The sequence below is a fragment of the Saprolegnia parasitica genome (genome assembly GCF_000151545.1).
Source record: "Saprolegnia parasitica CBS 223.65 unplaced genomic scaffold supercont2.14, whole genome shotgun sequence".
In the NCBI taxonomy this organism is placed as follows: domain Eukaryota; phylum Oomycota; class Saprolegniomycetes; order Saprolegniales; family Saprolegniaceae; genus Saprolegnia; species Saprolegnia parasitica.
The window spans coordinates 471,061-495,053 of NW_012156408.1; the positions used below are offsets into that span (position 1 = coordinate 471,061).

At 60.2% G+C, this 23,993-nt stretch overlaps 8 protein-coding genes across 8 annotated transcripts; 3 read left to right on the forward strand and 5 right to left on the reverse strand.

The window, feature by feature from the left end:
- Positions 1-607: 607 nt before the first annotated feature.
- On the reverse strand, positions 608-2,409 carry SPRG_05051 (hypothetical protein). Its single transcript, XM_012343560.1, has 8 exons — positions 2,228-2,409; positions 2,122-2,181; positions 1,790-2,068; positions 1,637-1,741; positions 1,178-1,345; positions 1,056-1,130; positions 893-1,002; positions 608-843 (listed from the first exon to the last, which is right to left on the reverse strand). Exons 1-8 carry the CDS (start codon positions 2,387-2,389, stop codon positions 672-674), a joined length of 1,131 nt encoding a protein of 376 aa, XP_012198950.1. The 5' UTR covers positions 2,390-2,409; the 3' UTR covers positions 608-671.
- Positions 2,410-2,785: 376 nt separating this feature from the next.
- Positions 2,786-4,474, reverse strand: SPRG_05052 (hypothetical protein; the record flags this gene model as incomplete). Its single annotated transcript, XM_012343561.1, has 8 exons — positions 2,786-2,918; positions 2,975-3,111; positions 3,161-3,235; positions 3,286-3,315; positions 3,366-3,785; positions 3,843-4,130; positions 4,186-4,251; positions 4,301-4,474. The coding sequence occupies 8 exons, from the start codon at positions 4,472-4,474 to the stop codon at positions 2,786-2,788; spliced, it is 1,323 nt and encodes a 440-aa protein (XP_012198951.1).
- A 962-nt stretch (positions 4,475-5,436) lies between these two features.
- Positions 5,437-7,873, forward strand: SPRG_05053 (hypothetical protein). Its single transcript, XM_012343562.1, has one exon. It carries the CDS (start codon positions 5,471-5,473, stop codon positions 7,757-7,759), a length of 2,289 nt encoding a protein of 762 aa, XP_012198952.1. The 5' UTR covers positions 5,437-5,470; the 3' UTR covers positions 7,760-7,873.
- A 263-nt stretch (positions 7,874-8,136) lies between these two features.
- Positions 8,137-10,275, forward strand: SPRG_05054 (hypothetical protein). The gene is made up of 8 exons (XM_012343563.1): positions 8,137-8,938; positions 8,984-9,030; positions 9,088-9,307; positions 9,354-9,517; positions 9,572-9,665; positions 9,713-9,808; positions 9,855-9,994; positions 10,044-10,275. The coding sequence occupies exons 1-8, from the start codon at positions 8,195-8,197 to the stop codon at positions 10,198-10,200; spliced, it is 1,662 nt and encodes a 553-aa protein (XP_012198953.1). The 5' UTR covers positions 8,137-8,194; the 3' UTR covers positions 10,201-10,275.
- Positions 10,276-10,939: 664 nt separating this feature from the next.
- SPRG_05055 (hypothetical protein) lies at positions 10,940-17,283 on the reverse strand (the record flags this gene model as incomplete). Its single annotated transcript, XM_012343564.1, has 6 exons — positions 10,940-13,157; positions 13,210-13,779; positions 13,830-14,282; positions 14,339-14,581; positions 14,644-16,102; positions 16,165-17,283. 6 exons carry the CDS (start codon positions 17,281-17,283, stop codon positions 10,969-10,971), a joined length of 6,033 nt encoding a protein of 2,010 aa, XP_012198954.1. The 3' UTR covers positions 10,940-10,968.
- Positions 17,284-17,734: 451 nt separating this feature from the next.
- Positions 17,735-19,410, reverse strand: SPRG_05056 (hypothetical protein). Its single transcript, XM_012343565.1, has one exon. It carries the CDS (start codon positions 19,369-19,371, stop codon positions 17,803-17,805), a length of 1,569 nt encoding a protein of 522 aa, XP_012198955.1. The 5' UTR covers positions 19,372-19,410; the 3' UTR covers positions 17,735-17,802.
- Positions 19,411-20,499: 1,089 nt separating this feature from the next.
- On the forward strand, positions 20,500-22,325 carry SPRG_05057 (CMGC/MAPK protein kinase). Its single transcript, XM_012343566.1, has 10 exons — positions 20,500-20,709; positions 20,754-20,883; positions 20,928-21,080; positions 21,125-21,243; positions 21,287-21,377; positions 21,427-21,672; positions 21,723-21,839; positions 21,886-21,959; positions 22,016-22,093; positions 22,143-22,325. Exons 1-10 carry the CDS (start codon positions 20,540-20,542, stop codon positions 22,180-22,182), a joined length of 1,218 nt encoding a protein of 405 aa, XP_012198956.1. The 5' UTR covers positions 20,500-20,539; the 3' UTR covers positions 22,183-22,325.
- On the reverse strand, positions 22,142-23,905 carry SPRG_05058 (hypothetical protein). The gene is made up of 8 exons (XM_012343567.1): positions 23,766-23,905; positions 23,614-23,719; positions 23,241-23,564; positions 22,948-23,184; positions 22,799-22,905; positions 22,592-22,754; positions 22,460-22,543; positions 22,142-22,413 (listed from the first exon to the last, which is right to left on the reverse strand). The coding sequence occupies exons 1-8, from the start codon at positions 23,891-23,893 to the stop codon at positions 22,282-22,284; spliced, it is 1,281 nt and encodes a 426-aa protein (XP_012198957.1). The 5' UTR covers positions 23,894-23,905; the 3' UTR covers positions 22,142-22,281.
- Positions 23,906-23,993: the final 88 nt, after the last annotated feature.

A 23,993-nucleotide genomic window follows, 5' to 3' on the forward strand; every position in this document is an offset into this window, starting at 1 on the left:
CAACCGCGAGCCCAGAAAGCGCAACGTTGTGGCTGGGAAGAGCCGCGCACGCAGGTGTTTTGAGCTGTAGGCTGGACGCATTGCAGATTGAATCGACATGAAGCGAAGACATGGAGACGCTGGTACTAGAACTTGCATGGCACCCGACTGCCACTCGACGTTTTACCCCATGATTCGGCACGCGGCAGGCGGATTCGGCGTAGCGTCGGCTAGTGAATGCGGCATACTGTAAGCTTGGTAGCATTCAGCACATGCAGTGGACTGGATCGAAAAACCCTAGAGCCCCATCCACTACTGTTTTATTACGCAAATCGTGGCCTTCCAGGGAAACCCTGTGTTGAGTTTGAATTGGCATTTTACGATTCCATTTCAAACCCGCCAAGGGACAACGCTGGCGGTACCATGCTGTGGGTCGGAGGCCGTAGAGATGCTGTCTGGTGTCGATTTGGCGCAGGCTACGCATGGGCCTGTCTGGAGCCATCAAGAACCGTCATCTTTCTTGCTTCCTACACGCAGAGATACCACGTAGAACTCGCGTTCAATCCAAAGCCCTGCGCCGCCACGGACGCTTTCGGACCGCTTCCACGGTAAAGCAGTTGAACACATATGGGACGAATGGACAAAAATTGGGGTTTTATACAAGCGCTCTGTCGTGCAGTTGTTGCTGCGGGTCAAGGGCGACGGCCGAGGGTGTCGCGGGTCGGAATCACGATCGTCTTGCACTGTGGGCACTCTTCGTGGGCCTCAAACCACGGCTTGGCGCAGTCGTTATGGAAGAGGTGCATGCACGTCAGCGTCACGACGCACTCGTCGGCTTTATAGCTGTGAGCGCAAATGGAGCACCTAGAGAGCGGTAGTTGAGTCCGCGGGTCTTGTAGCCACAGCATCGTACTCGATGTCCAGCTCGACATCGCGGGGCCACGACTGCGTCTCAAAGTATGGCCACACAAAGTTGGTGAGCGTCGAGAAATCTTCGTGCAAGGCTCGGGCTTCGTCGTACGCCTCATAGTACAGCCGTATAAATACACATGGTGCATCCAAGATCTTACTATTACCTCGATCGAGATCCGACGCGCTTCGGCAAGGCGCGCGCGCGCATGGGCTTCGTACTTTTCGAGGAGACTTTTGTGCTACGCACCGCAAATGCATCAGTTCCATAGAAGGTGGTCGAGCGTACGCGGTAGTAGAGCAGTCGCTTCAAGCTGATCTGGCCTTTCTGCGCGTCCGTGAGCGTGCATGGCTTGTTGGCACGCAGCGGAGGCAGCGGCAACGTCTCAGTGACTGGTCCGTGCTTGCGCAGATGCATTGGCTTGCGCGGCGTTTCTTCGTCGCTCGACAGATCGCGCTCGCAAGCCCCCGCATCTTGGTCGCTGTCGGACGACACGCTTGATGGTGACCATGTGCGACGTCGCTGGGCCGGCTGCCGTCCGCCCGCACGCGGAGCTGGGCGTTTTGGCGCTCGAGCGGTTCGCTCCGACCCGTGGGGCGATGCCTCTCGCGCACCAAGAGCATTCTGCCGATACTGCGATCGTGGCACTCGGATGACTTGGGGCGAGTAGCATTCGCCAAAACCAGTCAAAGGCTGCAATACAGGCAGCGTGAGAGACTGTGAGAGAAAAGCCATGAGACGTCGTACCTCGCGGGACTCGTGGTGCTCGTTATCGCTGGACGCACCGCTGCCGTTTTCCATATGCTCGTAGCTTGGATTTGGCGCCTCTCCATCTTGGCTGTCGCCCTGGCGCTGTTATGCATGCGTGAGAATTGGCGCGATAGAAAGGTCATGAGTTACCCGGCGGTATCGTGCAGCACCGATCTCGTTGTCGCTGCCCGCGTCGTTGTCGCTGCCCACGTCGCTGACGTTTGCTGTCGGCTCGTTACCTTGGCCCTGCGTCTCTCCGTTGTGGTCGTCATCATCGCTTGCAAACGCTTCGTCTGGCGGGTTCTGTTGGGCTTCGAGCATGTCGCGGAGTCGTTGCTCATGCGCTTCCTCATCAAACTCATAAGGGTCGTGGTAGCGAGTTCGGAAACGCTCGTTGTGGTAGTCGTCGTCGTCGGACTCGACCATGGCCTGTCGTCGATCCATCATCCTCGTCCGATTCTGCAAACAACGTCGCATCACACCTCGTCCTCGTCGCCGCTTCCATGTCCATCGCGCAAAGCCGCAGACCGCTGAGCTCGCTCCTATGGATGGCTCGTCATGCACCTGGTCCATGGACAAGCCATGCACCTTCAAGCGCTCGACTTCCTCGTTGGACTCGATGAGCTGGCGCCGCAAGGCTTCGGCCTCCGCCTTGGACTGCCGGACGAGCGCCATGAGGTTGGCTTGAAGGGCGCGGAAGACATCGGTCTGGAGCATTGCCATCGGCGGCCCGTCGTCCTCGGCCTCCATCGGTCTTGCCCTCGGCGCTGCGTATCCGACAATGATAAGATCGACCAGATCAACATCCGAATAAAGATGGTGCCATCCGGATGGTGCCGGATAACATTGTCGTGGCGCAAGGTCAGAGGCTGAGCCCTGCAATGGGGCCCATACCGGTAAGCGCTATCAACGCGAGCAACCTCTGGCAGCACCGGTTACAACGATCCACCTGTCGAGATCGTGGTGAAGACACCCGCACTGCTGTGGACGCAACCACCGAGCTCCGAGCTCCAAGCTTGGAGCTGCGGCAAAGCAGCTATAAGAACAAAGTGGGGGTGCCAATAGGCAAAATGTGCGAGGATTGATCCACTTTATCGTTGGCCTAGACTCGTACAAAGTTGTGGCCGGCGATTCGACGCGTGCGACTCATGGGCGCTTGCCGAGGGTATCGCAAGTTGGCACGATGAGCGTCTTGCACTGCGGGCACTTGTCCTTTCTGGCAAACCAAGGCTTGGCGCAGTCGTTGTGGAAGAGGTGCGCACACGGCAGCGTCACGACGCTCTCACCAGCGATGTAATTTCCGTGCAAATCGAGCACCTACGCCGCAGTTGGTACCAAGTCTCGCGCCGGAGATCGTACCCGAGTTGCAGCGCCGTGTGCTCGGGCCACGTCTGCGTCGCAAAGAACTGCCACATAAAGTCGGTCACGGCCGGAAAGTGCTCTGCAAACTTCTCGCGCATCGCCGCATAGTGCTACGTTGCCAGCAAACGCGTGCACACCAGGCAAAGATTGGTTGTCTACCTGCGGCGACGTCCGACGCGCTGTCATGAGCTCCTCGCGCTTGTAGGCTTCAAATGCATCGACCATTTCTTTGTTCTAGTACGTCATCCGAGTCGTGTCGTCACCCACGACGATATGGAACGTACGCGGTAGAACTGCAGCCGATTCAAGCGGCGCTTGTTTTCTCGTCTTCGCTCAGAACGCGGCGCGTTGGCGCAACTGGCACCTTGGTTCTGCGCAGCGGCGGCAGCGGCAGCGCATGGACGACCGGTCCTTGGCTGCGGAGACGGATCGGTGCCAAGAGCGTCGCCGCGACGTTCGTCGAAAGAAGCGTGACGCCGCTGGTCGGATCGCGCGTGAAGTGGCTAAAGGCTCGTGCGGCTCGGCGCTGCTCCTCGCTGAGGCGAGCAAAGTCGGGGTCCGGGATGCCAATCAAATCCGTGCGGGGTCGCTGTGCACGCGGCTGCCCTTTGGCAGGAGGAGCCTCACGCTGTGGCGCACGAGCGGTGGGCTGGGACAACGGGAAGCGGGGTGGCGACGCCTGCGTGTTGCGCATCTCGTGCCGATACAGTACGCGTCGGACGGGAATGATGTCGCCCGGGTTGTTGTTGCTCGCAAGAGCCACACGCGGACCTTCTACCTGCAACTAGACGCGTCCATGAGGAGTTGCACCGACAGAAAGAATATGTTGCAGTACGGGTACCTGACGAGGTTCGGGAGCGCCGAACTCAAAGCCGCTGTTGACGCCAGACACATCGTCGCCGCTTTCCATGGGCGCCTCGTGTGCTTGTCCGTCTTGGTTGTCGTCGTGGCGAGTGCTCGTAAACGCATCGGGCGCAGGTGCAGCTTGCTCGTCCTCACGCTCCATCTCAGCCTCAAAGTGGTCGTAGCGGTGCGCTTCGTCAGCTACGTCATCGAAGCGATCATCAAGGTCGTGTGGCCCCGGCGAGTGCGCATCAAATCCGTTGTCGTCGTGGAGCTCGCCCATGACCTATCGTCCCATCATCATCCTCGTCGTCCGATGTTGCAGTCGATGGTGCGTGTACCGCGTCTGCATCACGGCGAGCACTCCGAGCTTCCGCGATCGCGCGCTCTTGAGCGAGAGCCTGGATCTACGTAAGCGTCGTCCAGTACCTCGTCGCCAGACGAGCCAAGATGCACCTTCCAGCGCTCGACCTCCTTGTTCGACTCGATGAGCTGGCGCCGCAGTGCTTCAGCCTCCGTGTTCTTGTGCTGGACGAGCCCTTTCAAGTTGGCCTCGCGAGCGTGGAAGACGTCGACGAAGCTCGGCGCCGTCGGAGGCGGACCTTGCTGCGCCGCCACAGGTGTTGCCATCGACGCGGCGAAATCGACTATGAGATGCCAAGATCGGGAAATGCCGGATAAAATCCGGATAAGACGCGGAGTCCACATTATCCGGCTCTGTATCCGGATATTGATCAGGCTTTGATACCGTAGGAGCCCGAGCTGCCCACCGACGATCGGTGCAGCAATACAGGTAACGTTAGCATAGAATCACTGGCATAAAATGGGTATATAGCCCTTCGTAGGAATCAATATGCTAGAATCTTACTTCACAAGTCCCAGTTGATGCATATTCGTTGGTCGTAGACTACGCCGGTCGACATGGGTTGTCCTTGCCAAGATGCTGCACAAGAGCTCGGTGCCCATGGAGAACGCGAGCTATTATCCTCTACGAGAGTTGCGACGGTCGCTAGTATGGTAGCAGGTACTGTATGCAGGCACAAGCTCCAATAGTTTCGTTCAACTGAACTATGAGTAAGTACCCTTTGCAAGTGGATCTGCTGTCTCTGCACTGTCGGTTGCCACCGTGGTCACTCGTACTGCCACGTCATGGTGGCCTGTCTTGTTATCTTCGGCTTGTCGTTTACCGTCTTGCGTGTATTCTAACCGACAACGTCTTTATTGTATACCCCTCCTGTCGGTAAGAAGCGGCATCAAGCGTGTTTGGCGGTGCCAGCATGGGGGTTACGGTACCATACGCGTGAAACAAAGTGTGATTATCGGTCATGGTATCACGACGCTTGCAATATATACGACGCTACGCAAAGCCCAATTCCTTTACAACCGTCTTCGATTGACGGCGTTGCATCTTGCCGGCAAACGAAAACGACCGTAACGACGCGGCTTCTCGATTTAAAAGGACCACCATTCTCGGGCACGGTTTCGATTTCTGCGTATTTTAATCCTGTATGCCTTGTGTTTTGTATGTAGAATAAAACCTGCGAAAAAGAAGATCGTTCTTTCTGGGAATGGGCTGGGAGCAGCAGTTGCAGATTTGCCCGACAAGACGCAGCAGCTAGCAGCAACATGGAAGTAGCGTACGACGGCGACGCGGTCGCGATCCCGGCCGACATGGCCTTCCTCCGCGAGTTCATCCTCTTCAAGGCGCATGTGTGCAGTGAGTTTGGCCTCGCTACATGCAGCATGAGCTACGTCGACGGCGACGGCGACGTGGTGACCATCGCCAACCAAGCCGATCTCGACGAAGCGTTTGCCTACATCCGCGAGGCCCGCGTGACGACGCTGCGCGTGGACGTCAAGGGCACCAAGGCCGAGTACGAGCCGCCGGTCGCGGTGACCAAGGGCGAGAAGAAGGCGACGGTCGAAGATGCGGTGTTTGTCCTCCTGGAGCTCATGCATGAATGGACGATTGCCACTGACGAGGACGTTACGGTCGCGCTCAAGGTTGGCTTTTTCAACATTTTGCTTGACGCGGGCTTTGTGGATTGCTGGAGCCGCATGGCGGCCAACAGCTCGGGGCCGAACTACACGTACGCGGTCGCGCTCGTCCACGCGATTTGCGCGCAGGACCTGCAGGCTGCGGAAGAGCTCTTGACGCAGGCCGATGATCTTGGCGCGATGGTCAGCCAGGTCTTCCACGAGAGCCCGCAAACGGCCAAGCTCTTGGCGACGGCACTGCCGGCGCTCGTGGCCCACTTTGCCAAGGTGCCCGTTGCCGTGCCTGCCGAGGTCGTGCCCACCAAGTTGATCGACGAGGCGGTCGAGGAAGAAAAGCCATCGCCCGCCTCGACGACGATCCACAGCCACCGCATCTGCGACGGTTGCGGCATGTACCCGCTCGTGGGCGTCCGCCACCAGTCGCTCACGGACCGCAACATGGACTTTTGCAGCGCATGCGTCGTCGTGCCACGCTATCGCGCGTACGCGCCATTCCGGCCGATCGAAGCCGAGCTCCCGATCCACTACAACATTGAGTGCGACGGCTGCGGCGCGACGCCGGTCGAGGGCGTTCGATACAAGTCTGCGATCGTGGACGACTTTGACTTGTGCGCGATCTGCGAAGCGTCGGGCAACTGGGCGGCGACGCACGAGCCGTTTCTCAAGATTGCGGCGCCGGAGAAGGCGCAGGCGCTCAAGAAGGCCACGCCAGCGCCCCTAGCGGCCGTGCACACCAACATTGTGTGCGACGGCTGCTCGAAGCACCCGATCGTCGGTGCCCGCTTCAAGTCGGCGGTCGTCAAGCACTTTGACTTGTGCGACAGCTGCGAAGCCACGGGGGCATACAACGCATCCCACGGCCCGTTCCTCAAGATTACCAGCGTCGAACAGACGCCGTATGCACTCTACGTGGCGACCGAGGCTGCGCAGCGCAACGACGCCGACGTCCAGGCGCCCGAGGCGTTTGCCACGCGTGTCGAGCAGGACTTTTACCCGCCGCGTCGCGGGCGCCGTGGCCCCAAGCCCCATAACCACCCGTTTGCGCCGTTCAACTTTGGCCCGCCGGCGCCGTTCGTGCCCCGGGGTCACCGCCATGCGCCGAGCCCCGAGAAGGCGCGGTCGCCGTACCTCCGCTGCCGCTTTGTGGAAGACGTGACGTTGCCGGACGGCAGTGTCGTGGTCGCCGGCCAGCCGCTCGTGAAGCAGTGGTGCCTCGAGAACAATGGCGACCACGCGTGGCCGGCCGGCTGCCTCGTGCACACGGTGGGCGGCGTGGGCATGGTGGTCGACGACGTGGCGTGTAGCGTGCCGCCGCTCGGCCCCGGCGACCAGTTTGTGTTGTCGATGGACTTGACGGCGCCGCAAGAGCCCGGGCGTTATGTGTGCTACTTTCGCGTGTGCATGCCGTCGGGCTCGCGCTTTGGCCACCGCTTTTGGGTCGACATTTCGGTGGTGGCGCCGCCGCCCGTCGCCGCGACGGTCGAGATGGTGCCCCTGGGCGAGGCCGCCGTGTCGTACGACGACGTGCTCAAGACCAAGACGTCGGTTGTCGACGCGATGCTGAAGGACGACGTGGCCACGCTGCCGATGGCGACGCTGGTCGTGCACGATACTGCCGAGGCATCGACCATGGAGATGACGTCAACCTCGGACACGATGGAGACCTCGGAGAAGATGGAGACCTCGGAGAAGATGGAAGCCTCGGATGCGATTGCGATGGAAGCGTCGGCAACGGAGGTGGTGGACGACATGGCCGACAGCTACGAGTATGTGGCCGAAGCGCAACCCGACTATGTGTATGCGGCGCAGCTGGACGACCTGTCGCTTATGGGCTTTGCGGACGAGGAGACGAGCCGCCGCCTCTTGGACGAGTACGAGGGCAACCTCGAGCGCGTCATTGAGCACTTGCTTGAATAAGTTCTTTGTCTGTCCGCGTCGAGTACATGGCAACAACTATATATCTTGAAACACGTTTCTATTTTCTTGAAACTTGGAGTAGTATAAGTATAGTCGTTCCGTGAGCTACCGGTACTAAGTATGTTGTTGCGACAGCAAAGGAATTCATGATGCCGTGTCGTCGTTGCATACGTGGCACGCGCAGGGGCTGCCACGCCACCTGGTCATGCCACCGGGCCAGACCACGGACCACGCAAGCGCTGCACCAGCGGCGCAACCACTAAAGGTCCTTGGACACGGGATAGCCATGGCATCTTTGGCATCTTTGGCATCTGCTTGGTCGGCTCTACCGCCATCTTGTCAGCAACCATCTTGGTCAGCGGCATGGGCCAGATCGCACTTAATCGGGTGTGCCCGTACTTTCTGCAGTGATGGCACAGAGTTTGACGGACTGCGATGGTGTCGACGCGGGTCCTCTCGGTGCTGGCCTTGGCGGCGATGGCGATGGCGGCGCAGGACGCGTGCGTTAGCGCTGTGAGTGGTGCGCTGCTGCCGCTGGCGCCCGAGCTCATGAACGACGACTTTTGCGACTGCGCGGACGGCCGCGACGAGCCGCACACGGCCGCGTGCTCGCATGTGCTCTCGGCCGCGCACGAATGCCGCAACCGCGGCCTGCTTCCGATGCGCATCCACACAAGCCAGGTCGGCGACGGTGTGTGCGACTGCTGCGACGGCTCGGACGAGGCTGCCGGCGTCTGTGTCGACGCGTGCGACGCTGAGATTGACGCCAAGCGGGCAGCGGTGCAAGCGCGCCGTGACGTGGTCCTCCGCGGCTTTGCCGAGCGTAAAGCGCGCCTCGACGTACTAGCGCAAGCGGCCATTGCAAAGGAGCACGAGATCGTCGCCAAGAAGGCGCTCAAGGAGGAGCTCCGACAGCTCCGCCTCAAGGTCACCGTCTTCAAGGACCGCGAAGAGCGCACCGAGTACGCGATGCGCATCGAGTCGGCCAAGCAAAAGGCCGGTCAGTGCGCTGTCGATAGCACTGCGATCAGCGGCGACGACGACGACGACGGCACCATCGAGGACGAGGCGCCGGTCGCCGACAGCGCGGCCGAAGCCGCCGACACGACCGTCGAGCTCAAGCACGCAAATGCCAAGTCCAAGCTCTCGCTCCTCGTCCAGCGGCTCGACGGGCGGCAGGTAGGCCTCCATCTTGAGTTCCAATCGTCTCGACGACGTAAGTAGATGACGCTCTCCGCCTACATGCACGACGTCCTCGACCAAGCCAAGCGGTGCGTCCTGCAGCGAGCGACCTCGCCACCATCCATGACCTGTTGTACGCGTTGTAGGATTCCCATGCGCTCGGTGCACCAGCGTCAGAGAGAAGACTTTCTTGGGCCGCTCTTCAACGGCAACGCTGATGACCGCGCGCGCTTCGTCACGTACGGCCTCCAGGGCATCGGGTTGCTGCTGTCGCCGGTGCGTGGCGTCTACGAAGTGCTGGCGCTGGCGACGTCGACGTGGTTCCGCCTTGTGAACGTCGTGACGCCCCACATTCTCCTCGACCCGGTACGACCTTTTGCATCGTTTTGGTCTGGTGCGAGAATCTGGCTAGTGGCATGGCTTTGTTCATTTACTGGATCTGGACTGGCGCTACCACAAGTCGCTGTTTCTGCGCCGACTCTCGCAAGGACGGCTCTTTTGGTGGCGCTACTATACGTCGTATGTACTGAGCACAATCTGGAACGCCCCCGTCGATGTGGTTTGGGAAACCTTCGTGTACGTATTACGCCATGTTGTCTTCCGAGTTCAGATGGACATTATTGTCTCTAGTCCGACCCTGGACCGCAGTGTGGTGCTCCCAGAAGCCGAGAGCTTGCGCTCGATCCTGACCGATCTCGAGAGCGACATGCGAGCGATTGACCAAGTGCGTTCGAGTTGCAATGAGATTCGAAGGAATGACAATGCGAATAGGAAATCGACCGACTGGAACGGGTCTTTACCGACGAGTCGGGGCCAGATGCGGGCTACCAGATTCTCAAGGGCGTGTGTGCTGTGGCCCAATTCGAGGTGCGCGACTCGATTCATTTCTGGTTCTTACTAGATTGTGGTCTAGAAATACAACTACAAAATCTGTCCATTTGATGAAGCCACTCAAGACAGCGTGCGTCTCGGGAGATGGAAGCGATGGAGCTCGATGGCGCCACCCATCATGTCGTTTGAGGACGGTGACAAGTGCTGGAACGGTCCCCATCGGTGGGTTTACCTTCTCTGTCTGATGCCATCTGACACGCTGCGATTCTAGTTCGGTGCAACTCGTGCTCGAATGTGGCTCCAAGGACCAGATTTTGTCGGTGGACGAACTCTCGACGTGCGTGTACACGATCGCGTTTGCGACGCCCGCGGCATGCACACCCGACCTCGTCGCCCAAGTCAACAACGACGCGGCCACGTGGCTGTAAAAAGTGCTGAGTTGTTGATACACTGATACTTTTCCTTGTCTCCCTCAACGCAGAGATGCCAGTGGCTCAGTGCACAGTGGTCGCGTACATGATCCCGTGGCGTGTCCTTGCTTGGAAGAAGGCAGATGTCTGGTGTCCTTGGCCGCATCACCAGAAATTGGACAAGCAAGTGCATTCAGGCGTAGCACTCACTACGTATGCGAACTCTTTGTAAGGAAGAGAACGCGGAACACGTTGATATTCAAGTGCTTTGATGCGGTAGACATCAATAGTTCACGCACGGCGGCTCTCTCAAGCTGCGCTGAAAATTGCGTGAATCGGTAGAGCTGTAGTACGCTACCATGGCATGTGGGGCTTGAACTTCTTCCCAGAGGCCCAAGGGCAGTCCAAAGCCACCGCTCGTGGACGGTGTCCCTACCAAATATACTACTAGTAGTACCAAATATACCAAAGGGTATGTACCTGCATCGGCCACAAACTCATGCGTCGGGAGGCTGCCACTTTCTCACCCGACGCCAAAACGACCGCCACACTGCTCTCTCAAGGCGCCCGAATCCAAACGCTGACACAACCTAGAGCAACTCTGTCTTGCAGGCCATCGACGTCGATTCCTTCAACGCATCGGAGCGATATCCTCCAACGCACCCTTACAGCTCGAGCGATGCCATGACGCAAGCTAGTACCTCGCGCGACGCTGTATCGATGCTCTTGTACTGCAGGACCGACAAAAGACAACTTGTCCATTTTCAAAAGTGGCATTCCACAAACTCACTTGACGTTGACATTGGCGACGCACTTGACCGCCGCGAGCTGCGTCGTTTGCGTGCACTGCCGCGGGTAGAGGAGCAAGTAGCGCGACGCGCCCGCGAGGGATATGTACGTCGGCGTACTGCGGTCGCCACCGAGAACACTGCACGGCGTGCTGGTCCACACCCGCGTCGTGTCCGAGCCGCAGCCGGCGCCGATCGTCTTGTCTGACAGCACTTCATCGAGGGTCGGCAAGCGTGCTTGCAGCCTCGCACAGTACGAGAAGGCTTCGTTGTAGCTCACGAGCGTCGTGGGACACACCATTTGCGTCCTCGTAAACGGCTGCGTCGGGCGCACCGCCTGTCCTTGCTCGTTGAGGTACGTGACGTTGACGCGTGCGTTCGCACACAAGCTTTTCTGCTGCACGTTGGTCCAGCCCAGCGCAGCGCACGTGACGAGACTCAATGGCGGCAGCATCGGTGAGCACGACGCGCCGTCCGGCCCGAGCTGGTGCTGGTCGTGGCACGCGCACGCATACGACGCGCCGCTCGGAAGACAGAGCTGGTGGCACGCGTGCATGCCGCTCGTGCACGCGTTCGCATAGACATCCGCCACGCACTGGATCGGGCCCACCGTGTCGTTGCTCGTGACGCAGACCTCGCGATGCGACGACGTGGGCCACGCGCCGACGCCGCTCGCAACCACACCCGGCGTCATCGTCGCGCGGTCCATGCACGCGGTGGACGTCCAGACGCGCTCGTACGAGAAGCCGCTGCAGGAGCTCACGGGCGGCGGAAGCCCGGCGCGGACTTCGGTGAGTGTCGGGAGACGAGACCCGAGCTGCGCGCATGCACTGGGCGCCAAGGCCGCCGTGACGGGCGGTGCGCACTGCCGCAGCCACGTGAGCGCGCAGGCCGAGAGGCTGGTATCTGGAATTGAAAACATGGGCGCACCGATGCGGCGCGCCGAGCAGATGGGCGAAGCGGATGGGGTCTGCCAGCAGAGGTTTTTGCACGTCGACGTCGAGAGCGGAGTGAACGGGACGCACGCGCCGGTGCTGTCCATGTTGGTGCCGGTGGCACAGGCGCAGGACGCGCTGCCATTCTTGTCGCCAATGACGCACTGCTGGTCACTCGGACAGAGACTTGTGCCGTTGGTTGCGGCACACAAGTTGTCGCGCGCGTCCGCAATGCACTGCGTAGGCAGCTTGTCGGTGGCGGCCGCGCAAACGACGACGCCCGGTGTCGCTGACGTGAGCGTAAGAAACCCGAGCAGCATCGTGGGTGCGATGACGGGGCTTTGGGAGGCCGGCGGGAAGAGGGCGCAGGCTGTCGATGTCCAGATGCGCTGCGAGGCACAGCTTGATGCGAACAAAAGGCCCATTTGAACTTCTGGCAGCGTCGGAAGGCGGGCGCCTTGGCCACTGCACGTCGCGCCGGCATCGTCGACCGTTTGCAGCGTTGGCGTCGAGCAGCTGGAGATCGCCCGCGTGCACGTGCCACTGGCAACGCCAAACTGTGTCCAGCCCAAGTCGCGGCAGCTCTTCGATGATAAAGGCACCGACGTCGGATTACAACTGACGCCGTCCGGTGCGAGTGAGAACCCGGGGTTGCAAGCACACGCGTAGCCGTAGTTTTGGTTGAAGCAGAGCTGGCTGCACGGCGACATTGCACACTGGTTGCGACTCGGGTCCTTGACGCAGCGGACGTTGGCCAGCATCGTTGCGGGGTCAACGCACGACGCCGGGTTGGTTTGAAGCCCGAGCTTGGAACCAGCCGTCGCAACCACACCAGAGGTGCCATTCGATAGAAAGCACGGTGTCGCGCTCCAAACCATCGCGTAGTCCAGCTGACATCCCGAGCCGAGCGCAACGTCGGCTGCGAGCTCATTGGAGGTCGGGAGGCGTGCACCGGCCCGCTGACAAAGCGCCGTGGCGGTCGCATACGAGACGACGCCAGCGCAGTCATTGGTGTTGCTCGAACTCGTGCTCGTCAAGCCATACGACCGCGCGGCGAGAGCCGTGGTGCCCGCCGGCGCCCACGGGTTGGGGAACCCGTCGGCGGTCAGCGTCGAGGTCGGTTGCGACCCGTTGATGCACGTGGCGCTGTCATTACCGAGCACGTGCCCGAGGTCGCAGAGGCAGCGGTAGCCAGCGTTGACGTCGGCACAGCCCCACGAGCAGAGATGGGGACTGGACGCGCACGAGCCCACTAGAGGATTGTGTCAAGACATGGTTCAAATGAGAAAGAAAATGAGACGCACCGACAATCATGTCGGCGACGCACACGGGGTACGCGGTGGCATTGGCCATCGGCAGGCAAATCGTGTCCATGGCGGCCGTCGAGAGCAGCTGGGCGTTGGTGGCGGCGACACCGATCGTTGGCGTCTGGTCGCGCGTGCACGGCGACGTGCTCCAGATGAGCTGGCTCGGCTGGTTGATGCCGCAGACGCTATCGCGCGTGAGCAGGTGGAGGTTCATCGCAATCTCGTCGAGCGTCGGCAGACGACCGCCCTGCGTCGCGCAAAAGCTCGCGGCGTCGTCGTACGCCATGGCCTCCGGACACGTGTCCTCGGCCTTGAGGCGGCGCTGGTTGACCTTTGGCTTGCTTTGGCTGCTCGTGCAAATGGTATTGCCCGTCAGCGGTGTCCACCCGAGCGCGCCGCAATTGCTTGTCGATACGGGCATCGGCGTCGGCGCTTCCACGCAGACGTTGGCACCCGTTCCCGTGTTGAGAAGCGTCTGGTTGCTCGGACACGTACACGTATACGACCCCTCGACGTTCCAGCACTGGGACGTGCACGACGCAAGGCCCAGCGCGCACTCGTTGATATCTAATGGCACGGATTGTCAACGTATAAATGTATCAATCATGGGTGGGTACCGGGGTCGGCGACGCAGACAACGCGGGCGGTCGCGGTCGCATTCGTGCAGGTCTCGGTCGCGGTGTTGGTGGTGATCACGCCTGGCGCGATGCCGGCCGCGCACTTGGTCGACGTCCAGAACGCCGACGTGCCGCACTGCGTCGGGAACGCTGCGATGCCGACGACCTCGGCGCGTCTCGGGAGCCGGGCACCGATCGCCGCACACGCCTGCGCCGCGTCCATGTAGGTCGTTGCTGCCAAGCACGCTGTCGACGGAGCACAGGTCTGTTTGTACTGTCTCGTCCACCCGAGCTGCTTGCACGTCTTGGCAGACCGCGGCGCGTTCACGGGTGCGCACGTCGCGCCGTCGCCCGTGAGGCTAAAGCCGTCGTCGCACGTGCACGCGTACTGCGACTTGGCGAGCGCCACGCACTCCTGCGAGCAGCGGCTGCCGAGGCTGCAGGCGGTAAACTCTACCGGATACTTTGCTGAGAATGTCACTCGTCAACACGTGTACGAGAGACGGTACCTCGCTCCGAGATGCACACGGGCAGGGACGGCGTCGACGTTGGCGTGCACGTGAGCGTCGGAGGCGCGGGAATAAGTGGGTTGCTCGACGGCGGCGACGCGATGACTGTGATGCGCCCTTGCACGGACGTGCCGAGGATACACGCCGTCGTCGTCCACACCGGGTTGTTGACCGACTGGCACACGTCGACAGCGAGAACGCCGGCTTGGACCTCGGCCGCCGTCGGCAGCCGCCCGCCAATCACTACGTCCATGTCCATGGTAGTATACAGTACAGGGAATGTGCACAAAAAGATAGGTAGGTACCTTGGCAGCGGGCGAGCGCCGCCGAGTACGACGACACGTTCGGGCAGCCGCGAAAGACCGAGGTGGACGCACAGAGATTCGTGCTCAGCGCAATGCCCCACCCAAGCGTCGAGCACGTCATGCGCGTGAGCGAGTTGTTGGCTTGGAGTTGACGCACATACTCGGCGGTCGCGACATTGCTAAAGGGCTGCACGAGCGCGGGGATCGTCAGCTTGGCGGCCTTGTCGCCCCAACACGTCATGACGCCCGATGTACTGGTCGCACACGAGTGCGTGCGACCCGCCGAGACGTGGTAGTAGAGCCCGGGCGGCGGCGTCGCTTGGCCAAAGTCGTTGTTGCCCCAGCAACGCAGCGTCCACGCCTTTGTGACACCGCACGTGTGCTGCCAGCCGGCGTCAATCTGAAGAAAGAGGATGCCGGCGGGCGCGTTGGTCTCGCCACGGCTGTTGTCGCCCCAGCAGTCAACCGAGTCGTCGATGCGAATAGCGCAGGTATGTTCGTAGCCGCTCGAGACGTATCGGTATTTTGTGCTGAGCGGCATGCCGCTGGTTTGGCCAAAGTTGTCGCGGCCCCAGCACGCCACTTCGTACTTGGACGTGATCGCACACGTGTGGTAGCCGCCGGCCGAGACGTAGAGGTACTCGAGGTCCGGCACGACGAGCTGCCCGTCGTGGTTGAAGCCCCAGCACTTGATGTGGCCGTTGCCCTTGAGCCCGCAGATGTGAATGCCTTTGGTCGAGACGACGACAAAGTCGTCGCGTGGTGAGACGAACGCGTTGCCGGTAAACTGCCCGCCGCCGTCAATCAACGTCGCGTAGCATGTCACTTTGCGCGATAGCGTAAGCGCACAGAAGATTTGCTGCGCCATCGAGACGGCAATCTCGACTGCGCCGACGACCATGCGCGCGCTGCCACTGAGTACGGTCGCGCCCCAGCAGTGACCTTGGCCCGTCTCGTCAATCCCGCACCCGTACTGACTGCCCGACGCATCGAGCTTCTTGTACGCATACGACGAGATGTTGAGGACAAGTGGTGCGGGGCGAGGCGTCTCGTTGCTGTCGCCACTGCCGCTGGAGCTATCGACATTGCTGCCGACGTAGCTCGTGTTGAGCCACGAATTGTTGTTCGAGCCGTCCGTCAGCCAGGACGGGCCCGCGCCGTAGGTGAGCGGGCGGTAGCAGTACCCGCTTTGCTTGGCGACGAACGATGGCGGCACATTGGCCGCGCCCGCGCCGTAGCAGAAGATCGCACCTTGCGCTGTCGTGCCGCAGACATTGCGCTGCCCGAGCGCGAGCGACGTGAACGTTGGGTACGCCGGCGTCGACTCTGCAAAGTTGTAGAGGCCTTTGTACGCAATCGGGTCGCCCCAGCACGTGGCCGATCCGTTGAGCAAGAGGCCACAGCTAAAGCTGCCCGTTTTGGAGACGCCGACAAACGAAAACAACAGCCCGTCGGGCACCTAGGAGTACAAGCCAAGGCCATGAGAATATGGCGTCATCCCTATAAGATGGGTGGTATTACCTGCGTAAACTTGAGGTTGGGGTTGTCGAGGCCCCAGCACTTGGCGACGTTGGCGCTCGTCAAGGCGCACGTGTACTGGTTGCCGCACATGACTTGCACATATTGGTCGTTCCCGGCCGGCGTCGTCGCTTCGCCAAAGTCGTTGCTGCCCCAGCACACGAGCTTCCCGTCCGGATACGTGATGCCGCACGTGTGTCGGAAGCCGGCCGACGCGTGTTGGAAGCGACCGGCGGGCGGCGACGCCTGCCCGAGGTCGTTGGCGCCCCAGCAAAGCACCGTGCCGTTCAGGGTCGTCGCACACCCGTGGAGACCACCAGCCGAGATCGTCGCCATCGGTGTCGTCGCCGGCAGCACCGCGGACACGTACGAGTAGTTGATGTACTGCGTGTACGCGGCGCCCCAGCACGTAGGGTAGCCAAACTCGGAGAGCGCACACGTGTGGTAGTCGTACGCTGCGACTTGGATGAACGAGTTGGTTGGTGGCGTCGCTTGGCCATAGCTGTTGAGGCCCCAGCACGTGATTCTATTAGCGCCGTTGATCGCACAAGTGTGGCCAAAACCGAGTGCGATCGGCTTGCTCGCCATGCGTGAACACGGTGCATACGAGGTATTCGGTTCGCCGAGGCGGCGGTAGATCCCGACGCTGACGTGGCGCGGCAGGGTATACACGCAGTGCGTCCCGTCGGCGGTCGTCACGTTCGCCGAGAGGATCGCCGATGGCCTTTCCCACATTGCCTTTTCGGTCACAAGGGCAAACTCGCGCTTGGTCGAGTTCTGCACAACCACGTCGACCGTTGTCGGAGAGCGCATCGTCGCGTCGGCGTTCCACGACGACGAGACGCGCCGCCAGTTGTCGACGACCAGCGTCACAGAACGGAGCGGCGAGGACGCCGAGAGGTGCACGCGGTGTCCAGCGTGCCACTCGGTGACCGTGTCCACCTGCAGCACGGGGCAGCGGGCATCCGGCGACGTGACGGTCATCGTGAACGGAGACAGTACTGCTGCTGGCGTCGATGGCAGTGGCACGTGGAGATTGCGCTCGAGCAGAAGGAGCGCGGCGAAAACAACGACGCCGAGGGCGGCGCGTGGTCCGCCGGACGTGGCCGACGGGGCTGGCATTGCAGAATGAGGCAGCGAGATGCGACTCGGCACGTGCAGAGATGGAACGCGCGCGGAACGCAGTGCCATTCGACCGTGGCGAAACCGGCGACGAAAGGCCAGCGCTGAGGCCAGTGGGCGACACCTCTGCTGCTCTACCTGGATCGATTTGTCGTGCTCAAAAAGAGAGAATAAGAGATGCCTAAGAAATATACGAGATTGCCTGTACCGCACGCGTCGATGACAACCTTATAAAGTCGCTCGGACGAGATGCATCTCTGCAGGTTACACACCACTGGGCTCAGTGCGTCATTACAAAGACGGCGTCGACTATCTACGAAGCTCTTGGATCGAGCGACTATGGAGCACTGTTTCCGTGTCGTCGTCGGGAGATCCGCGGTTGAGTGTGTCCGCCCTCCAGCGTGAGGTAATCTTCGCTTTGGTGCACGCTGCAACACGCGCTAAGTTCTTATTCCGGGTCGTTGCCGTTATCCCGTGTCGTCTGCGATATCAAAGACACGGAAAGGGCAATGAGCTAATTTATTTACGTCTACGCAGGCCATCGTCCGTCGTCGCGGTCGACGCCGCGGGCGTGTACGCCGTCATCACATCCGCAACGACGCGGCAAGCGGTCGCAATGTGCTCGGCCGAGTGCTGCGCGTTGACCGTCAAGCGGATGGTCGCGAACGCAGCGGTCTTGAGCGGCGTCGGCTTGTGGTCGCCAGCGACAACCGCGACACCCTTGGCCAAGCACGCCTTGACGATTCCGGCCGCATCCTCTTTGGTCAACGGCGCGTTGGCGGTCGTGACGTGGAGCACGGGCGACTCGGGATCGCTGAGCAACGTCAGCGCCGAGGATGCACGGAGCGCGGCGTGGGCCGCCTGCGCGTTCGTCTTGAGCTGCGCCACAAGCGACGGTTCGTTCTTGAGGAGGCGGATGGCTTCCGAACAGACGGCTGAGGTGTACGGCGGGGCCGAGGCCGAGAAGACGTAGCCCGCGCTGTTGATGCGCTGGTAGTCGACAACGTGCTGCGAGCCCGTGCTGAAGCCGCCGACGCCGGCCAGCGACGTGCAGAGCGAGCCGCAGATGATGTCAATCGAGTCAATCGGGAGGTTGAAGTGCTCGGTGACGCCCTTCCCGGTCGCGCCAAGAACGCCAAACGAGAAAGATTCGTCGACAAAGAGGCGGAAAAAGTATGCGCGCGCCAACGCCACAACCTTGGGTAGCGGCAGGATGTCGCCATAGTTGCGGAAGAGACCTTCGGTGACAATGTAGCGGCGCTGGCAGTCGGAGCGACGACCCGCCTTCTTGTCGGCGTCGCGGACGCTCTTGAGCACGCGCTCGAGGTCGGCCATGTCGTTGTGCTTGAAGTACAGCGTCGTGCAGCGGGCGAGGTTGACGCCCGTGCGGATCGAGTCGTTGACGCCGTCGTCGACGACAATGAGATCACCGCGCTTGGCAAACGCCGGCAGCACGGACGACGCGGTGGCTTCAATGTCCGAGAACGTGATCGAGTCGGTCGTGCCAATGAAGTGCGCAATGTCCTTCTCCAAGATCTCGTGCGTGTCGATGGTGCCGTAAAAGCCACGCGGGCCGCACGAGCCGCAGCCGTACTTGGTCAGCGCGTTGCGCGCGGTCGTCTTGATCTCGTCGCGGCTCGCCATGCCCAAAAAGTCCATCGTACCGAGGTTGAGAACCGGCGAGGCAATGCCACGCAGCTTCATGTGCGTGTTCGGCGTGTCTTCGACAATGCCGAGGTTGTAGGACGCGGCGGCGATGGCCGCTTCCGAGATGGGCGCGACGATCGGCTCGGGCTGCCACTCGTCGACGAGCGACTGAATCTCAGCCGGCGTCAAGCGGTCGGCTGCCTGCTTGGGCAGCTTGCTCTTCTTGACGAACAAGATGTACAAGATGAAGACGATGAGGAAGGTCTCGATGATGACGTGCTCGGGGCTGCGCTCGTACACCGCCTTGATGTACTGGAGGTAAGTCGACGGCGCGCGACCAATGGCGGCCAGCACCGTGCGTACGTCATGCGACGCGTAGGCCTCGACGATCGGGCGGCCGTTCGCCGCCCACCACTCGGCGCCCCACGAGACTTGGTCCATTTCGGCGGAAATCCAAAAATGAAGCCACTCGATTTTTGGCCGGCGGAATATCCGCGGATGGCGTCTCAATATAAGGTGCAATTACCAATGTCGTCTCGTTGCCGCATAGACACGATGGACCACTCTACGTACGTTCCGCGCGTACATGCGACTACCTCTTGTCTGACTATGAAAGCGCCTTGTATGAACGTTGAGGACGCAGGTCGCAGAGGTGTCCAGCGTGCTGTAGCTACCGCCTTGGAAGCGATGCCAGAGGCGGGGCTGGGAGACAGAATTGGGAATGGCCACACGAAAGTCTGCATAGGTCGTACATAATGTACGGGTGGTGATACATACCTGGCATTTTAGCCAATCAGATCATGGCACAGCACGTTTACGCAGTCGCAGGTCGTTTACTATAAGTCCATGAGCACGCGGATAAAACACGCCACTGGGCAGTGCGACGCCACGATCGTGTCGCAATCGATGCTGATTGCATGCTTGCACCCGCGCAATCAAGCGCGTTGAGCTGTGCGGCGATGCGGCAAACAGGCCCGCCGTTTGGGTGTAAATAGTCTTGCGCCCACGCTTGCAAGGCTAGAAAAAAAAGACAGGAAGCCATCTCGTCGTCGTCCGATGCGACGTGTGTGCCATGGGCACAGCTCGCCTGCGCAATACACAATATATTGGACGACCCAGCCCTTCGCATACAAAATGCAAGATACATTTGCGTGCGACCAGTCCACGGGCAACATGAATATATATTGAAGAGGCATGTCGCGCACCTGGTCGCAGCGAGTCTCTTGCAGGCGCCCAAACGACGTTCGCAAGCATCCTCGCTCGGAACATGCATGAAGGTCAACGGCGCCTCCTGCCTCCGACCACCACTGCTGCGCCACGACCCGATGAAAAAGAGAAATCTCAACGACTCTACAATATATATTGACCGATGGTCAGTGCGCACTCGTGGGATCGTGTCTAAAATAATATCCACGAGCCTGTCGCGAGCCAGTACTGTAGAATTTGATTGTCGCTAATAAAACCTCATCTACGGTGATTGTTAATCCTGTATAAAATGATACAACCCGGGATCTTCGGTCAGTATGCGATGCCAGAGGTTTGCGATCCGTCGGCAGTTACGACCGCAGTGTCGTGAGCGGTCAGGTACAAGCAAGCAGGAGGAAGCAGCATGGCATCGTCGTCCGTCGCCGAGGGAATGGCCGTCGAGGAGAGCGGGGGGAAGGAGATCATCATGCGCCCGGGGACCCACAGCTTCGTCGTCTCGGGCACGACGTTCCAGGTCGACACCAAGTACAAGTTCATCAAGCCCGTCGGCCATGGTGCCTACGGCGTCGTCATGTACGGGCGCGATCGATCGATATGCGTCATGCCATGGCGCGTAGATCCGCGCAGAACACGGAGACGGACGAGAAGGTCGCGATTAAGAAGGTGTCCAAGGCCTTTGAAGATCTCATTGACGCCAAGCGCATCTTGCGCGAGATCAAGCTCCTCCAGCACTTTGACCACGAGAATGCAAGCTATCTCTCTGGACGACGATCGAGTCTCATGGCGAGTAGATCATCACGATCGTCGACCTGCTGCCGCCGCCGTCGCTCGCCCACTTTGAGGACGTCTACATCATCTCGGACCTCATGGAGACAGACTTGCATCGCATCATCTACTCGCGCCAACCGCTCAGCGACGACCATGTGCAGTACTTTCTGTACCAGGTTGGAGCTGCAGCCGATGAATGGGGTCGTACTGGAAAGCGTAGATCTTGCGGGCGCTCAAGTACATCCACTCGTCCAACGTGCTGCACCGCGACTTGAAGCCATCCAACCTGCTCCTCAACTCGAATTGCGATCTCAAGGTGTGCGACTTTGGCCTCGCGCGGTATGTACCATGTTAAAAGCTGCATCTGAAATCAATCTTGCAGAGGCGTCGAGCCCGACGAGGACAATATGGAGCTCACCGAGTACGTCGTGACACGATGGTACCGCGCGCCAGAGATCATGCTCTCGACCAAGGTGTGTATCGAGGGTGTCGTTGTGACGTCCTCATGCATGCGCCTTGCAGGAGTACACCAAGGCGATCGACATTTGGTCCACCGGCTGCATCTTTGCCGAGCTTCTGGGCCGGAAGCCCATGTTCCCTGGCGACGACTACATCCACCAGCTTCAAATCATTTGCGACAAGCTGGGCACGCCGTCCGAAGAAGAGCTCCACTTTGTCACGAGCGAGAAGGCCCGACGCTTCATGAAGGGCCAGCCCAACAAGCCAAAAATACCTCTCGACAAGCTCTTCCCCAACGCCAAGGCGAACGTACGCTACGGCCATACTGAGCTTGCACCATGCGAGAACTCGCCTTGTAGGCGTTGGATTTGCTCGACAAGATGCTCGTGTTTGACCCAACGAAGCGCATCTCTGTCGAGGAAGCACTCGAGCACCCGTATTTGGAGTCGCTCCACAACAACGACGACGAGCCCAAGGTCGGATATGGCTCTTCCATACCATGGCTTAACGTTGGTTCTTTAGTCGACAAAGCCGTTTAGCTTTGACTTTGAGAAGGAGCAGCTCACGAAGCGACGCCTTCAGGAGCTCATCTTTGGGTAGGACCCCCCTCACGTTGGAGCGGCCATCTCATTGTATCTTGCATTGTGTGCAGGGAGGTGTGCCACTTCCACCCGGATGCTGTAAACACTGTGGCGGGCGGTGACAAGATTGGCGGGCCCGTCTTCCCGGGGTATCACCTTCCATTTTTCCATGGTGTCTAAAAGCAAACGGCGTGGTAGGTCGCCGCCGAAAGCGGGCAAAGCCACAGCCGCCGAGTAGGCACAAGTCGCACACACCACGTGCATACAAATCTCGTCGCTCGTCGACGCGTGTATTTCCCTTCCATTGACTACCTGTAGTACACCATGCTGGATGGGCTTACTTTGTGCTCTCGGGTTTGTAATAATTGGTCCACTTGCCGCTGCCCTTGGCGTAAAAGTCCATCGGGTACGCCTCTTGCCACGGCGTCTCGTTCAAGCATACTTCGGCTTCGTACGGCGACAATAGCGGCTGCACAACGTGAGCCATGGAGCCAGTATTCCAGCTAAGATCGTACCTTGTTGAAGGCGTAGCCCCAATCGATCGAGAGGCGCGGACACGCCACTTGGATCCACGCGTCGACTTCCTTGAACATGGCCAACTACGACACATGGCATGCTACTCGGAAGTTCGAGAAAGGACCTAGTACCTTCTCGGGAAAGATCTCGGAGAGAAGTAGCGTAAAGTGTCTTTTGCCGTGCGCGTCGAGGACGGAAGTGAGGTGGTCGAGGATGACCGTGCTGCCCTGGCGCCCCAGCGTCCCGAGGATTACACCAAACGTCTGCGCCGACTTGGCCGTCTCGACCGCGCTCCTACATTTCTTGTCATTTTCATGTGCAAAAGCGTCATATCGTACTTGCGGATCGCGACCATTTGGCCCAAGTCGTAGCTTTCGCAGCTGAGCACCTTGGGGTACGGGTCATACCGGTATGCCTTGACCGACGGGTTGGCAATCATCGCCGACTAGAAATCATTGAGATGGTTCGTTCAAATGTTGTAGTGTACCTCGAGGTGGAAGCGACCGTCGGCCACAAACACGAGCGCGTCGCGGTCCGGGAAGAGCGGCGACGTGCATCCAAGGACCTCGCCAGGCGACAACGGCTTGGCTTGCGGCACGACAATGTCGGAAAAGTAACTCTTCAACTCAGTGAGCGCCAAGTGCATCGCGGTCGCAAACTGGATCGTGCCCATGAGCGCGAGCTTGGTCGACGGCGCGAACGTGAGCTTCATGCACTCGATGAGCTACGCCAATAAGAATGTAAGCTACAAGTGCGCGCACGTGAGATGCGCTGACGTACGTGCGTCACGTCGATCGAAATATCGACAAAGACGTAGAGCATCTTGATCGTTGTCACGTCAATGGGCACGAGACAGCTGTGTCCGTAGTGCACCATGAAGTCAGCGCCAAGCGCCTTGGCCGTGAGGTCGTCGACGCAGCACGCGCCGTACGTGACGTCGCCCATGATGATGCACGTCGCGCCGGCAAAGCGCTCGATGATGTCCGAGATGACGCACGCGTAGAGGAGGAGGCCTTCCGGGAACTGCAGCGCGACGCGCTTGCTGTTGGCTTGCTTGAGCTTCCAGATCGTCTTGCGGATCTCAAAGTTGTAGTTCCACGGAAGCTAATTTGGCACGAGCATGAGCGCTATTCAATTCAAATGCAATGCACACCTGCTCGATGGCCTTGCCAAGCTCTGGGTCGTTCTGGATCTCGTCCGGGATCTGGTTGGCCATCTTGCGGCGCAGGGCGGCCGCGCTGGGCTTCTTCTTGACAAGCCTACGCATGCGTTGGCCGCCTTGTGGCATGGAGGCGGTGCGCCTACGTCGTAGCCTCCGAGTTGCAGCAAGCGCCGGAGGTATTCGCGCAGGCTCCTTCGGTGGCGCAGGTCTCGGCCTTGACCACCTTGCGGCCGACAAAGCGGCGCGGGACCACGGGGGCGTCGGCTTCCATCGCTCGCTGCTCTGGAATTGATTGGACGTCTTGCGCCATCCGGACGTCCGGATAATATCGGTTCATTGATCACGGGACCGCGATTTTCAACATGTGTTTA